The following is a 12147-nucleotide window of genomic DNA, read 5'->3' on the forward strand; positions in this document are numbered from 1 at the left end:
AGTTACTATATGCTACCTCAACATTATAACCCAGGTTTACTTCAAGAAAGAATCTTAATCTAATAGGGTACTCTAACGATTTGTCAAAATCAGCTGCTTGTTCGTTACCGTGGGGCACATAAAGCTTTTTATTATAACTGTAAAGAGGCATTTCTGAGAAAATTATAGTCTAATTACTCTAATCTAACGTGGCGAAGAACATTTTTTCGAAAAACATGCACAAAACACAATACTCGACCAAAACAGCACGCGAATCAATGGAGGGAAAAGCTTGTGTGCCCCACGACAGCGAACGCTTAGCTGATTTTGACAAATCGTTAGAGTTCCCTATAGGAATTTGTGTCTAGGTACAATGGATCACCAATATCATCGCTCGATTTTATTACACAATTCATCCCTTTTAAATGAAGTATTTCCAAAGAATGTTTATCTTTCTTTACGAACCTAAATCAGTCAATTCACTTCCGATAATTTCGATAAATATCTTGATTTACTAGAAAAACTCTGTTAGGCCGTATAATCTCGAAAAGAGTACTGACAAACGTCAAAGTTTGTTTACATTTCGAATTTTATGGTTAAGGATTTGCCGATTGCGTATTTCTGTGTTGCCAAGGAAAGCGACACTAGCGCTCTAACAGCGTACGCTTGCAACTCGTGGTCCAAAATTATCTGAATGAGTTGCCACCGCCTGCTACCATCGGTCCGCGAATAAACATCCGACTCATGATATAAGAACACAAATGTATTCTTATATCATGATCCGACTCCTATCGATGGATCACTGCCTGGGCGTTCCGCAACTGTCGGTCTCCCGTACAATAAAATCTCTCTCGGCAAGCATATTCCGGAGTCCCCAACTGTTACTCCTGCCATACCAGATAAACCGAAATCCTTGCCCCAAACATCTGATTTAAAGGCGCACATCTGAGCAAAATAGCCGAATGAGCACGCCGCACCGAATGAGCGTTTATGCGGACAATTTTTCTTTCCGACGCACGAACAGCATGAGCATGTGTTCGGAGCCGCTCCAACGGATGTGTCAGTTCAGTGCTTACGAACTGGAAACTTAGAAAAAAGGAATCATTCTATGTATTCTATGTTCTAAGGATGGAAAACTTGGGTTGTGCTACTGCCTCTTTCATAATTCTGTAAGAGTTGCTAAAGAAGAAGAGACGACGGCGTACTGGATGGTCTTCAAAATTATATCTACAAAGAAGTCGAGACCGTAGCCTCAACAGTACTTTTTTATTGCACGACATTCAAAGTGAGGGCGACAAAATTGGGCGGTTTTCATACTATTTTATTCATAGATTAATAAAACAGGAGATAGAGCATCTATACAAAAACGCGTTCACAATATACTGCCATAAATATGAATTTGGATATCTTGGGTGGGGGAACTGGACAGAGGCGGATTCAGAACTAGTCACACTGTGAATATTTCAGGTAGTTGGCAATAATTTTATATCGAATGGAAATATGTTTCAATGCAAAGATTTCGAGTATTTTTCTTATGACAACTAATCAAAGGGATGTAGAACTAATAATACCAAAACACCTGATGTAAAAAAGAATTTATTTTGAATACAACGTTACCATACACAAATAGCCAGTATGACCCTAACCTACATACAGATTATTTGAAATTTTATTCACTTAGTATAAACTGAAAATCAAAAATTACTTTCATGAAAGAAATTCCCTTCAGAAGGGTTAATTCTCAAATCAATAGAAGTGGAAGCAGCTGAAGTTTATGGAATTTGTATAATGAGAATCTGAAAGAGTTTGTTCATTGGAGAAATCCTCAAGTCTTCCGTACAGATTTTGCGGAATGAGACAGTAATGTAATACTGCAAACATGAACCAATCATTGGTGAAATAGGAAATGATTTCTTATTGTATACAGTAACTCATAAAAGAATCCCTCAATCCTAGATGAAGCATCAATATTTTTTTTATGGGCAGTTTTAAATTGAATTAAGTTATATTGCATATAAACTAAAGAGCAGTGTTTTTCAGCAACTTAAATACCTAGTTCATCAACCTGCTTCCCCCTTCAAATTTTTATAACACCTCAAAAGTGCTTTTTGGTGTTGAAGTGCATAATAATAAAGAGTTATTTTACGAAACTGTGAGCTTTAACTCAATAATTTTTAACTGTTCAAGGCCATTGCCATATTTATGTATTTTATGCATGCAGCTGTCTTCGAAGAAATTTTTCATTAGGTATTTGCCTCGGCTTTCCAAGCTTTCATCTTGAATTTTTCTTTCCAATGAATTGAGAACTGCTTGTAGGGCAGGAACTTTTTTCTTGAAGTACTGACGACTCACTCGTAATCTCAAATCGGTTTTCTGACGTCAACTAGCTGTTTTTTAATTTCTGTTCTCCGCTTGTCTCCTTCAATTTTTCAACTGAAGTTTTACTTCAAAATATGAGGTATCCTGATAACAGACATTTTCATTTAACAACTCATAAAAATAATGGGAATATCCAAACTCTAATTGAATGGTCATTATTGTAATCATAATTACAGTAGTAGCATAATTTTTTCATTGAAATACATTTTAGAAATAAAGGAAACTTTTTTGATTTTCAAAAAAAGTTCCAAACATGACCTCTGCTCATTTTTATGGATTTTCATTCCTAAGACCAGTTTTATTTGCCATAGCAGTTTATAAGGAATTTTGTATACCTCCCTGGGTAGGTATGTATCTAACTTGTTTTATCCATGAACTACAAGAAGCTTTCATTTGTGCAAATCCTGAACTGGCATTCGTGTTTCTTGATATTGTTCCCATTTTCCTTCCATTTTCCTCAAAAACTCCAGTTTTGATAACAGGTTTGGCACAGTATTGGCTATAATTACAACATTATTGAAGCAATTAAAATCTCGTTCTACTATTCATCTCGAAACCAGGAAGAATTTTCATACAAAAAAGCATGATATAATAAGAAAAAGAGAATCTACTATAAATTTCAAGTTCACCACAAAACTAGAAGTAGTCAGAAATCACTGGCTTACATAAGTCTCTCTTCGTTTAATTATGGGAAAGCGTTTGTAGAGGTCGCCCCAGTAAGAAACATTTCGTAGTTGTCACATGCGTCATTTGAAAATTTTGACATGACAGCTTTGAGGTTGTGTTTATGTTTAAATGTGTAAAAATTCGCATGATTTTCAATTCTTTTCTGTTTATTCCAAGTTTCGAGGTTGACTTAGTTATCAACCAAAGTTCTGGAGTTATTTTGACAATTTGAAGACAATCTTCCAAGATAGCAAAATGCCAAGCTTGCTTTGTTTACTTTGTGGTGGTGATGAGACAAATGTTCAAAAATTGCATAATTTTCCCCGTAATCTTACAAGGTGAGTTAATATATAATTATTGCTAAGGTTTCTCTGTTTCTTAAACCAAAGAACTAATAATGTCTTCCGTAAATCTTATAGAATGATATGTAAAATAGTCATTATAAGCATGGTCGATCTATGAATGGAATCTTTTTTGCAATGTGCTAATATTATTAAACTTTCAGATCTAAGGAGTGGCAAGAAATACTAGGAATGGAATTCACGGGTGAATCTCTGCATTCATTCAAGATCTGCAATAAGCATTTTTCACCAGATGCATAATATATATGGATCTAAACAGATTTAAGCTTCACAGATCCGCAGTTCCTATTCCTTGGCAAACCTCTGCAAGAACTATTAAGACACATGAAGTAAATATGGAAATTCATCTGTAGAATCTGAAAAAGGTATTTGAAAATTGTGATTTTTTGTATATGCCCTTCTGTCACGAAACCCTTCATATGATAACACATAACATCTCATCTCATTTTGCAAAAGTTTTGTTTCTTTTAGTTGTTGAAAAATAGTTTTAAACTATTTCAGAAATTATGACTGAAGTGACTGTGGCAGCTTTGGATGATCCAAGCCCTAGCTCAAAAACCCCAGATTTGGCCACACCGAGTATCAAGGAAGAAAATATTCAGAAATTTTTATGCACTTTCAATAATGGACAGTACATACACCACGAAAAGGGCAATTAATAATAATCATTCATAGAAGGGAGAACAATCTGAGGAAGATTGAAACCTTATGTAGGGAAAATCCCAATATGTATTTAAAAGCTCTCACAAATGTGTGTGAAACTAGTTTGGTATGAAAAATTGTGAAATTAATGAAGTTAGAAAAGAGAAAAGGCAGTGAAAAGAAAAATATATATAATTTAACATTGAAAAATTTCAAATTCATTAATTTCACATTTTTTTTTCTCTAAGTTCCATTCATTTTGTATTTCATTTGTAAAATAAAATTTACCTATTGTATATATACCTATACCTATATCTGTTAATTACTGAAATGTTTTTTACTAAAATTGTGATGGGACTTTTTTTATGTTTGAAGTTGAAATATAGCTATGAATCTTACTGATGTAGTTTCACATTTCCTATTTCCTTAGTGAATAAATGAGAAACTTTGCATTTTTGATATCTGAAAATTTTCCTTGATGAAAATTTGTCAATGAAGGCAATATTTTTCAGATAGGAAATTTTCCGTTCGTCAAAAATGCAAAGTTTCTCATAAAACAATTCGACCGGAATAAAATCGGCAATACGTAAGTTCAAATTTCCCGCGCTTTTGCGATATACTGCATGCAGCGCCTCTACAAATGCTTTCCGAAAAAATGAGAGAGATGGAGAATTAGGATGTGACTAAAGCTGCATTCACAATCAATTCGCGGGCCGAAGTGCACTTCGGCACGAAATTTACCATTCGCAATAATCTTGGAACCAAATACTCAAATGAATCAAAAATGTAACTGATCAAAACATAAGCATCAGCATCATCTATAGCCGGCACGAAATTCCTTGCCGAAGTGATAGTTTGCAACTTGCAAGAAATTTTGTCTTGAATTTCATTGTGAATGGTAACGGAGAACGCCATCTGCTGAGCTTCCGTGGCGAAGTGCACTTCGGCCCGTGAATTGATTGTGAATGTAGCTTAACTTTTAGCAGGTAGTTAACCATCTCGTTTGTCTCTCTTTGAAACCAATCGATTCCAAACAATGTCCAGACATCCTGGTCGCAAAACAAAACCATCCTTTTGTTTTGTCGCTCAGGATCTTTGTTTTCTGGTCTCAACAAGGTCAACATTGAAATTCAATACCAGGAATTGAATTAGAATTTCGCGCCCCTCAATTATAAAACAGAAAACTGTTATTAAACAGTTTTTCTGTATTGATAATACGTTTTCAGCGCCATCTCATTGTCAAATGTGTTTTCACTGGCCAAAATGTAGTCGGTTTTTAGTACTAGCGATATGAGGGCGTTTCCTATCTTTCTACTCTATAATCTTTGCTCTGATCAAAATTGACGTCTGAAATCTTAAAAAATTTCATATATTTCTGCAAATGGCACTCAAATTAATATTTTAACCAGTCGTAGCGACTTAAAAACACGCTTGACACACAGATGGCGCTCAAATCGCTTTAGTCGCCTCGTTTCCCATCTTTCTACTCTATAATCTTTGGGTGTGGTGACAGAAATATCTCCCCATGTTGATTTTTGGAATAAATCCCTGAAACTCTTGGAATCCATGTCCTTTGAAAACAGCCCATCCTCAAGTCAGATAGTTGCTCCATCCCTGAAGCACTTCAAATTCACGATCCTTGGCTTCTTATATATCTGGAAATCCTTTAAAGGTAAAACATTAAGATCTTTAATTCCTCGCAATTTAAACCAGGATCCCCTGGAAAAAAATTTTCCCTCATAAGAAGCCATGGTGTGAGGAATGTGAATCCCAATTGTGCATCCTTCAAATCCCTCCTTATAAATAATTTTCTGTCACCACATTCACCAGGTGCTAATTGTGAAGAGGATGATACTTGTGACGCCCTTGACACATTTCGTACAGAAATAAAATATGGCGTCGCGACCGATGACTCATGTGCCACCTCCTGTTTATGTAGTGGAAGGGACAAAAAATTTGAACGTTGACAGAGATCTGGCAACCCCTTATGTGATTGGATACTTGATGAGAAAAATCAAGAAAAATATTAATAATAATAATGTCCTGAATGTTTGGAAATAATAGAGGCATATAGAGATATTCCCGCAAATGCTCTCATTAAAGCAAAAACTCGTACTAATTGTAATTGTATTTTAAGCCCGTTTGCAACATCCGAGAATTCTCTGGAGAATTCTCTACAAAATTCTCGCAAGAAAACGGCAGAGATTATTTTGCGTATGGTCCGTATATACACATTTGGTAACCGAAAGTTACCAGAGCGGTTACTCTGGTGACTGATATTGAACCAAGAGAAGGTTGTCTCTGGGCAACACAGATTACAGAGTTTGCTGGGCAAAGATTATAGAGCAAGGAGATATATCTCCTTGTTATAGAGTTAATTAGATATTCTTATTCAGAAGAGTCCACTCCTCATGAGGGATGACAATTTCATATTCATTATAGATTTGATGAAACGTATTTGAAAAATCATCAGAAAAACTACGCTGACACATAACCTAAAATAAAATGAAGGCTGTCCATTTTAAACATTGAACTGCAAAAGAAGTTCTTTTAGAGTTCAATGATTTCAAATCATTGAATGTTTCAAATTGACGCTTAAATCCCCACCCCTTATCGATCAACCTAGCGATCGCAGCGACTCCTAGTTTCCCCGTTTTTGGAGAAACATTTTTAGTAAGTCTTCTCACTACTCTCCATAGTGCAAAGTATTTAGGGTAGAAGAAAAAAAGAACCACGTTTAGATAATGACTGAAACTCTCGGCACTTTGTTTTCCCCAAATTTTCCTTAGCAATATCCCCAGCACTGACTACTGTTGTCGTCCGTGGTCCGTATAGTGCTTTTTTTGGAATTTTGAATGCGGGGTTGCCGTTTATACGAAAAACTAAAACAAAGTTCGTTATTTATTTTACTTTTTTTCGATTCTGAATCCCCATCTGAGTATTTTTATCTGGTACTTCCCCCATCCCCATATATTGTCATATGTCATTTAATTATATTCAATTTTGACACGATCTACACCTGTATGGTAGTTCCATTGAACTCTAATTTCTTTCTTTTAGAGTTCCATGCTTTGATCAGAGATATAGAATATCTATATATATATATATATCTCTGGCTTTGATCAAATAAAAAATCTATCTATCTAGCGTATGGTCCGTATATACACATTTGGTAACCGAAAGCAAAGACCACAGCCCTATTAACGATTGTCCACAAAAATTTGTTGAAAATATGTATCCAATGAAGTAGGCAGGAGCCGAAAAAGCATTTGATATTTCAGGAAGCTGAAATTTTTAAAATAGCTCACTGAGATAAGATAGAACGAGGTAAATACTCAGATGGGGAATCGCAACAAGTTACAATGAATAGGGTGCCCTATTCGAAATAATGAAGTTTGTAGTATTTTTTCATATAAGCGGCAACGTGGAAACATTGAAAATATTTCAGTCAGATGTATCAGAAGCGTTAACTGTACTACCCAAATGTTCAGAACAATCCAATGATCCTTTCTCAGTAAACGTCTAATAAGCCACACCGTGGGACACCCTGTATACTGATGAATATTTATGGTGAAATACTTACTGCCATCAACGCCAAATTAAATTAAAGTTTTTTTATTTGATAATGGTAATTTATTATACTCCATTGTTTTCTGTTCCGTATTTGATATTTCTAGTTACTGTGTTCATTTTTTAAATTCGTTATTAGCGATTTATTGAAACTTATCATGAAATAATTGTTGTTATTTTATATGTTTTCTAGGTAAATATATCATTCTTCATTAGATATCGTTATTCTGGAAAAAAAATAAATGCGACACCCATGCCCAGAAAAACTTCTTGTTCCCAATCCAAATGTTACAGAAACCTAGGGAAATCATCTCATTCTTTGACCCTATCACACTAGACGGCCCCCAATACTATTCAATTCAATATTTGAATGCAATTTTTTTGGTATTGTAAGTTTTCAATAGGAGTTTGAATATCATCATTATATAAATGTTGTTATTCATTAAAAAATAGAATAAATAATCCAAAACTTCTACACATATATTTTACAGAATCTACAGGATATCAATTTTTTTTTTATTTATAACGATGGATGTTAATTGTGTTTTTTGATATTCAAATGTACAGAGTCAATATGCTTCTGCAGGTCAAATTTTCTACATGTAACATAATCACATAGATGACACTTATGATCTTTAATCTTTAAATGAACTGAATTTATGTGCATCTTAACTTTAATTTTTTGACTCGCAGCATAATCACATAGGTGGCACTTGTGATCTTTGATTTTCAAATGAACTGATTTTACGTGCTTATCAAGTTGACTTTTCCGACTAGCAGCATACTCACATAAGTGACATTTGTGATCCTTAATTTTCAAATGAAGGGCTGTTATGTGTTCTTCAAGGCTTTTTTTCTCGCTGGCTGCATATTCGCATAAGTGACACTTGTGTTTCTTGATATTTAGATGAACTAAGTTTACATGCTTCCGCAAGTCATGTTTTCTACATGTAACATACTCACAAAAATTACACTTTTCATCCTTAATTTTCAAATGGACTGATTTCATGTGCATATCAAGTCTAATTTTCTGACTCACAGCATAATCGCATAGTTGGCACTTGTGCTCATTAATTTTCAAATGAACAGATTTCATGTGCAAATTAAGTTGACTTTTCCGACTAGCTGCATACTCACATAAGTCACATTTCTGTTCTCTGATTTTGAAGTGAACGGCTGATATGTGATCTTTGAGGATTCTTTCTTCATTCGCAGCATATTCGCATAAGTGACACTTGTGTTTCTTGATATTTAAATGGACTGCATTGACATGCTTTTGTAGGTGATCTTTTCTACTTGCGACATATTCACATAGCTCGCACTTGTGTTCCTTACTTTCCAAATGAACAAAATTTATGTGTACATCAAGATCTTTCTTCTTAGTTGCAGCATATTCACATAAGTGACACTTGTGATCTTTTAATTTCAAATGAACAGATTTTATGTGCATATTTACTCTACTTTTCATATTCGAAGCATAACCACACACTTGACACTTGTGTTTCCTGATATGGAAATAGTCCACATGATGTTGAAGGTTACCTTTTCTATTTGAGGAATAATCACAATAGACACACTGATAATGCTCAGTATTCAAGTGAACAGATTCTATATGATCAAGTTTTTGTCTAGGCAGAAGTCCTTCATTGTATTCTTTCTGACTGAAAGCGTAACCATCTACCATATATTTTTCAAGATAATTTTCTTTACCTACACGATAATCATCCCTGTGACTTTTATCACTTTTTAAGTGATTTATCGGTGTTTCCAATGAAAGAGGCAATTCTTCTGTAAAAGAGGCAGATAATAATTGACTTGCACCGACTTCAGTAACTAAGCAATCTGAATTACTTTCTTCATTTTTTATTATTAATTCATCTCTTTCAAAAACTTCTTTTTTATGTATAAACTGTTCAAAGCCATCTATGAACCCTATATCCTCCTCATATTCTCTTCTTCCATTAGCTCCTTTTTCTTCTGAGATTTGATCTAGAACTACTGATTTTTCCTCTACCATTACACTGAAAGATCCCATATTTTGAGTTGAATGAACTGATAGACGAAAAGAGAAGAAACGAAAGGTACTGCAAACATTCTAAATATAACTACTCACCCATCGTTGGAAATATGTACCTCTTCTTTCTCATTATAACAATATTCTCCCATATCCATTATTTTCGAAAAAATATATTCGCGTAATTATCAAAGATTCCTCTTTGTAATTATCAAGTCTATGTTTATTTTTTATTTTCTTCAAAGCGCACGTCAGTTGAATGTCAGTCGTATGCATAGACCATTGAACTCTATGGTTCCATAGAGTTCAATGGCATACAAAGACAAGAGACTCTATGATGGCATAGACCCAGAGATATCTCTGCATAGACCTAATAATTTATTAGGTCTATGGTCGTATGGTAAGGTTGTCTATGGTCATATCATACTTCAATGACATAGAGATATGGACTGTGAGTTTGTCTCAGAGATATAGAATTCTATATCTCTGGTTTGTCTATGACTGGGACTTCCCTTATCCCTTTATATCCCAAGGAGATATCTCCTTGGCGTATGGTCCGTATATACACATTTGGTACCCGAAAGTTACCAGAGCGGTTACTCTGGTGACAGATATTGAACTGAATTGTCAGGAATTCGTCATTTACGTCACTTACTAACCAGAAGAAACCAAAGTGTATATAAGTTTGTTTACAGTTCGCAGCCAGAGATATATATATCTCTGTTCGCAGCGCCCTCAACGGTAATTGGATTCGCGACTACATTTATATGACGGACGCATTGAACTCCCATAGAGTTCAATGGACGGACGAGACGCTTAAGATCAAACTTCACTTAAGGTAAGTTAGTTTGATCTTTTAATTTTACTACTACGGTACATTTTTTCAGAAGAAAGTAGAAACAAACATTGTTACATGAATTGACTCAAAATGAATTTGTTCGTTATTGAAAAAAAAATCTTCTCGATCTTGTGGAAAATCTGAACCTGAGACCTCCTGCTCTTTTAATCACAGCCGTCTTTAGAAGGCTGTGTTTTCATGTACCAAAAGTTCTCCCCAAATTCTCTGATTCTCCTTTTCTCTACTGTCTATCTATTATGATAGAGAAAGTGATAGATATAGAGTTCAATGGTCTACATAGATATGTCTATGTAGGCCATTGAACAGAAAAGTTCTTTTAAAGTTCAATGATGTAGAATCACTGTCTGTCTGTGAGCAGCTCTGTAATCTGTGGTGAGAACGAAGGAAGGGGAAGTCCCTTGACCATCGAGATAGCATAATATCTCTATTCTATCTCGATGCCCTTGACCGAGACGGTCAACTTCACGGATTCTCGAACAGTGTTTGAGCAAAGAGTAAACTCTTTAAGAATGATGTTGCATCTCTGTTTGTTCTATGTTCTGTCTATCCTTTTCATTGAACTCTATGTTCCATAGAGTTCAATGATCCTTTTAAACATCTCCTTCACCAGAAAGTTACTCTTTGTTCACAGATTACAGAGAGATCTCTGTAATCTGGTGGAGTTACTCTTTGGTAATGGCGCATGATCATCTGATCTGCAAGACTTATTTTTGAATTTCCTTAGAAAACGCCTCGTGCAGAAGAATTTTGAGAGTGAGTTATTTAATTTAGATTTGAATTTTTATTATGGCTGATAGAAAGTGTTTATTATGTGGGGCTTCTGACTCAGAAGAAATTATTTTGTTTTCCATGCAACCCTGAAAGGTAAGAAAAATTGTTTATTTAAACCCAAGATCATTTGAGAAAATGTATATTTTCTTTCGCAGGAGTCAGTTGTGGATGCAAACTCTGGGTTTGAAAGAATTTGTCGTTAGAAGGCATCACAGAATTTACAACAACCACTTCAGTAGGGATGAAGCTTTCACTGATGCAATTTCACAGAAAATCAATAGAAATGCTATATCCATGGCTTGGGTATCCCCTCTTCAGCGGGTATTTATCTTATTTCAATAATTACCATTTTCGTCCAACGTTGCATATTGTCATATTCAGATATTACAAGGCTAACTCTTATTTCGATGTTTCAACAAATACATACATTGGAAAGCATGTCTTCCCTAATTGATGAAGAACATGCTGGTACATCAGGAATTCCTACATTCCCATCATCGGGTATTATATTCATTTGCTGCTATATGTAGGATTGGCATTCCTTGGGGGTGCAAAAGGAAACGAAGTCAGATGGCTAAAATCCTTTGAAAAAAAAAAACCCTTCATTCTTAATGAAATGAATTTTCTTTTTATTTTCTTTGCTTCACTTGGATACAGCTTTTGCATCATCTCGCATTTCGATCGCCATTTTTTTATATCTTCATGACCTTCATCGATCTTTTTTTATGGTTTCCAAAACTCTCCAAGTTGAATTAATTTTATATCCATTAATCCATCAATCAATGTTTATTTTCATTCCCAAAAAAAAAATTTACTACATGGTATATGTTCTAATGTTTAATTTCTATGCACCAATCGTAATAAATCCTTTGATTCATCAGTGTATATATGTATGAATATCAATA

General features: G+C 34.7%; 1 protein-coding gene and 2 long non-coding RNA genes across 7 annotated transcripts; 1 reads left to right on the forward strand and 2 right to left on the reverse strand.

Moving 5' to 3' along the window:
* Nucleotides 1-1562: 1562 nt before the first annotated feature.
* Nucleotides 1563-2833, reverse strand: LOC123307509. Of its 2 annotated transcripts, none has more exons than XR_006536981.1 (2): nucleotides 2694-2833; nucleotides 1563-2398 (listed from the first exon to the last, which is right to left on the reverse strand). It is a non-coding gene; the product is annotated as an uncharacterized LOC123307509 (long non-coding RNA). The 2 variants fall into 2 exon arrangements; XR_006536982.1 differs by having other exon boundaries at nucleotides 1563-2412; nucleotides 2694-2824.
* Nucleotides 2834-3138: 305 nt separating this feature from the next.
* LOC123307507 lies at nucleotides 3139-4426 on the forward strand. The gene is made up of 3 exons (XR_006536979.1): nucleotides 3139-3362; nucleotides 3530-3751; nucleotides 3888-4426. It is a non-coding gene; the product is annotated as an uncharacterized LOC123307507 (long non-coding RNA).
* Nucleotides 4427-8057: 3631 nt separating this feature from the next.
* Nucleotides 8058-9855, reverse strand: LOC123307493 (zinc finger Y-chromosomal protein-like). Of its 4 annotated transcripts, XM_044889830.1 has the most exons (3): nucleotides 9712-9855; nucleotides 9450-9650; nucleotides 8058-9386 (listed from the first exon to the last, which is right to left on the reverse strand). In XM_044889830.1, the coding sequence occupies exons 1-3, from the start codon at nucleotides 9743-9745 to the stop codon at nucleotides 8134-8136; spliced, it is 1488 nt and encodes a 495-aa protein (XP_044745765.1). In that variant the 5' UTR covers nucleotides 9746-9855; the 3' UTR covers nucleotides 8058-8133. The 4 variants fall into 4 exon arrangements, with proteins under 4 accessions (XP_044745765.1, XP_044745766.1, XP_044745764.1 ...); XM_044889831.1 differs by lacking the exon at nucleotides 9450-9650; XM_044889829.1 differs by having other exon boundaries at nucleotides 8058-9619.
* Between the last annotated feature and the right edge of the window lie 2292 nt (nucleotides 9856-12147).

The sequence above is a fragment of the Coccinella septempunctata genome, chromosome 2 (genome assembly GCF_907165205.1).
Source record: "Coccinella septempunctata chromosome 2, icCocSept1.1, whole genome shotgun sequence".
NCBI lineage: Eukaryota > Metazoa > Arthropoda > Insecta > Coleoptera > Coccinellidae > Coccinella > Coccinella septempunctata.